At 48.3% G+C, this 4463-nt stretch overlaps 1 protein-coding gene across 1 annotated transcript; it reads right to left on the reverse strand.

Annotated features, from left to right (window-relative positions):
• On the reverse strand, nt 1504–3306 carry LOC107611086. Its single transcript, XM_016313048.1, has 3 exons — nt 2585–3306; nt 2254–2479; nt 1504–2067 (listed from the first exon to the last, which is right to left on the reverse strand). Exons 1-3 carry the CDS (start codon nt 3304–3306, stop codon nt 1504–1506), a joined length of 1512 nt encoding a protein of 503 aa, XP_016168534.1.

A 4463-nucleotide genomic window follows, 5' to 3' on the forward strand; every position in this document is an offset into this window, starting at 1 on the left:
GCTTGATATACTTGTCGTGGTCCATCCGGAGATACTTACAGAGGAGCATAGTCGCATCTGGCGAGCGGTCACTACTTTGATATACTTTGCGGTCATCGAGTGGCATCAGGTTGACAGGGTTGTTCCACAGCTGGGTGGAGTGCAGCATATCCCTGAGGATGCTTTGAACGTAGACTGGCTGCATGCTAAGGACGGGAGGGGTGGAGATAGGTGGTTCCCCCATTACTATCAGGTCTGGCATTTACACTGGGGAAACAGACTTGATGCAGTCATTGCCGTTGAGCGAGTGGCAGATGCCGGTCCCTCTGCAGATTACCTAGATTGGTGGTTCCGCGAGGCTTATCGGTTTCTTAGCCCGGGAGCAGCATTTGCGGATCCCAGAGGCACCCAGATACCTCCAGAGGCATTTCAGAGAGGGTCATCTCAGGTCCCACGCAGATCACAGCTACCTGATATGCCGGATAATCGCCGTGTTGAGAGACGCCGTCGTGTTGGTACTAGGGACACCGGTCGAGAGTGGCGATGGTTAGATGATATGATGCAGGATAATGATGCAGGCGGGGATGCTAGAGATGGTGGCGATCACCGTGTTCGTCGGTCTAGTGCCAGACGTGGGAGAAATGCTGGTCCCACCCAGTTCGGTGGTGGAGTAAGTGGGACCGCAGCGACTGAGGCTGGAGGGGATACATTCACCAGTAGATCTTATTCTTCGATGTCGGAGCCCAGCTCTCGTATGTATGCCCAGCCTGAGATGCCGACGATGACTATGGATTTAGATGATCAGCTGGGGAGTTCACAGTTTTATGCAGAGTTTGCTGCGATGATTAGGGATGATGCTGGCACATCCCATGTGCAGTTTGATACCCAGCCTTACCAGCCGCAGATGCCGGATGTGCAGTTCGAGACCACAGCTTACCAACCACATATGACAGAGATGCATTCCCAGCCAACTGATTATCAGGGTCAGTATGTGGTGGATCTTAACGAGCCCCCAGGTAGCCTGTTGGATACTTGGTTCACCATGGGAGGCACCCCCCAGTCAGCGTTTGGGTTAGACCCTCCAGTTGATCACGTTGGACAGGAGGCGGCCCGACCGACTCGAGTCAGGCGTCCCACTCGATGTGGGACGGGATCTCATCTCCTTGGTGATTTTAATGATGCATCCCGGGATGATCACGATGATTAGCATGTTGTGTTGTATTTTTTATTTGGTTATTTGGTTTATGTACTCATTATGGACTTTATGTTTATTTTCGTTGGATGACTGTTATTTTGGATTTTTATTTACTGATAAATGGTTATTCATCGTTTATATAATGGAAGTAAACCATGATAAATCTAGAAAACTGATAAACAACTACTTGAATTAACATTAACTACTAAACTGATAAGAATGAAAACTCATCGCTGATACAAACAGACATATTCGTAAGAACGAAGACTAAACTGATAACTGGTAACATGACACGTAAACTGATACAAAGGAACTAAATCATGATAAATTTAGATGCCGCTGGTAGAACCTCGCTGAGGACAACCCCTCCGAGTATGACCAGGCTGCCTGCACAGGCCACAGCGCTTCGGTCGACCTATGTCAGCTTCGTCCATGTTGTTGCGGATGCGGGTGGAACGTGGTCGTCCTTCTCTTGCCCTTCTCATGCCAGGGTCGGGGATCACAGTCGGACCGTCATATGGGGGCCAAATCCCCTCTGGAATACAAGGTGCAAAGGACATCTGATACACCTTAAAGACCTCAGACATGGTGTACACTTCATCGACATAAGTGGCCCAATCTAGCCGTGACTGTGCACAGCATGCGAGGGCATGGCAACAGGGGTAGTGCAGCGCCTGGAAGTATCCACAATCGCAGGTGTGATCCCTTAGAGAAACCCGATAGCTACCCAACGAGAATTTGCCAGTGGGAGTAGTCTCAGCCACCGTATAGTCAAGGTGATGCCTATCGAACACAGTCACAGTAAAGCACCTCGAATCCTTCAGGTTGCGCTCAATGGCCTTAACTAGTGCCTGCGAAAACCGGTGCCCAGACCCTAACTGTGCCTCTGCCGTCTACCCCCGGACAACAAACAACTCCGCCAGCCGGAGATATGTCGACTTAACCAGGGACGTCACTGGTAGATTTATTGTGCCCTTCAAAACAGAGTTCACACACTCAGATATATTGGTTGTCATGTGACCATATCGTCTTCCCCCATCTTTGTGCTGTGTTCACCTCTCATACTCCATTCTGTTTGCCCAATCGCACATGCCCGGGTTCTCTGTCCTCATTATATCAAACCAATAGTCAAATTCTGCTTCCGTCTTCGCATAAGCGGCATTTACCAACCACCTCCTCGCATCCTGTCCCTTGAAAGTAAGGGCAAAAGTTGCAGCAACATGCCGAATACAAAATGTCCGATAAGCATGGGGAGGTCGCCAACTACTATCGGGGGACTCTAGTGCAGCCTTGATCCCGTTGTGTCTATCAGAGATCACAAGAATACCTTACTGTGGAGTAACATATCTTCTAAGGTTAGATAGAAAGTATGACCAAGACTGTGCATTTTTCCCCTCCACGAGTGCAAACGCAACAGGCAAAATATTCGAGTTACCATCCTGAGCGATCGCCAACAACAATGTCCCGCCATACTTGCCATAGAGGTGTGTTCCGTTGATGCTTACGAGCGGCTTACAGTGGCGGAATACCTCAATACATGGAGGGAATGTCCAAAACATGCGATAAAAGTAGACTCTATCTTCGTCAACTTGGTCACCCAGTCTAACCGGGGAGGTCTTCAGCAGAGCAACGGAACCTTCCATGGTGCATGTGACCCCAAGGATCCATCGAGACATATCCGCATACGACTCCTCCCAATCGCCATATATCTGCGATACTGCCTTCTGCTTTGCCAACCACACCTTCCGATAACTAGGCCTGAATCCATATGTCGCCTCTGTTGCCTCTTGCAACACCTTAATCGACACCGATGCATCAGCTCTAACCAATGGAAAGATTCTCGCACAGATGACATGATAATCAAGCTGCTTGTGATCGCTCGATATCGATGTGGCCATACACGTGTGTGGTCCGTTGTACCTCCTAACTTCCCATGTGCTCTTCCTTTTCCGCATGACTATCCGAATCAACCACGTGCACCCATTACCAAACTCCTTGCATCTCCCTTGGTATTTCAGATTGTCTGACTCCATAACCTTGTACTCAACTCCACGCCGGATACTGTAATATTTTACGCTCAGCACGGCTTCCTCCTTACTCTGGAATGATTGGCCAATCTGAAATTCAGTCATAGGTGCCCCATCATGCATCCCCTGCCCATTGAATGTTGCATCTACATTCTGGTGTTGGCCGATGGCTTCCAAGTTCAACGAAGAGAGGTGGGGGAGGATACTCTTGTGTTCCAGAACCGGAACCTCCATGGGTAGTACGTGTACCTCTTGGAATATCATCATCACTGTCCCCACCAATATCGACCGGCTCCTCATCCGAATCATCGTCACATAGCGCATTCTCAACTAGATCCGGACAGGCATCAAACTCAAAATCAAGCACAACAGGAGCCACATATGCATGAACAGCCCCAGCATGTTCGGGCTCAGGAATCGGAACTGCCGCTGCTACCACATGCATCGATGTCGAGGCACCACCAGCTGTGGTCGACTAAGGATTTGGTGCCGATGCCCCAGAGCTATCCACACCATCTTCCAACTTCGCAAGCAGCTCAGGTACCCTCACCTCCGGAAAACTACGCCTGCAATGAAACAAGACCTGCAGGTCTTCATCCGACCCTATGACGAAGGTCTCATATCTCACCCCAGTTGAAACAACAGCTATTGGAATCTTGTAAAATAACTTTTTTACCCACTTCGTCCCACAAGTACCGAGCTTCCGTAATATGCCTAGCTTAATCTCTGCCAATGTACTCGACGATCTGATAAAAATACTAAGCGATTCTCTATCTGTAAATTTCACACCATGCCTTTTGCTCTTTTGAATTTTTCCAAAGCAGTGAACCAGAGCCACAAAACTCTCCTCCCCTCCATTTGTGAATAACACTCTACCTCTCCATATTTGGCCCCTCCATGGTTTATATAGGCAGCCCCATTCAGCATCCTCAACGTAAACCGCTATAGGCTCTAGCGGTTTACACGCACGGACACCAACACACGTAAACCGCTGCTGGCAGCAGCGGTTTATGACCAATGCATGTTCCACGTAAACCGCGGCTGGTACCAGCGGTTTATGAGTTAGCCATAATGCACATAAATCGCGGCTGGTTGTAGCGGTTTCTGTAGACCTGTAAACCACTACTGCCAGTAGCGGTTTATATAAAAATGTGAAACAATACAATTGCGTATTAAATTTGGAAACAATGTATTTACGTAATATCGAAGTTGAAATAATTTAATTAAAAAAATTACCCTTAATAATATTACTAATTAAGTCA

Source organism: Arachis ipaensis, chromosome B08 (assembly GCF_000816755.2).
Source record: "Arachis ipaensis cultivar K30076 chromosome B08, Araip1.1, whole genome shotgun sequence".
Lineage (NCBI taxonomy): Eukaryota > Viridiplantae > Streptophyta > Magnoliopsida > Fabales > Fabaceae > Arachis > Arachis ipaensis.

Bases quoted from the DNA above. Each gene is read 5' to 3' on its own strand.
- LOC107611086 (XM_016313048.1), bottom strand. From the start codon at position 3,306: ATGACTGAATTTCAGATTGGCCAATCATTCCAGAGTAAGGAGGAAGCC. The intron at 2,480-2,584 runs GTTTGCACTCGT...GATCTCTGATAG, and splicing joins TCGAATATTTTGCCTGTTGC to ACACAACGGGATCAAGGCTG. The intron at 2,068-2,253 runs GCAAACAGAATG...GTCCGGGGGTAG, and splicing joins ACCCGGGCATGTGCGATTGG to ACGGCAGAGGCACAGTTAGG.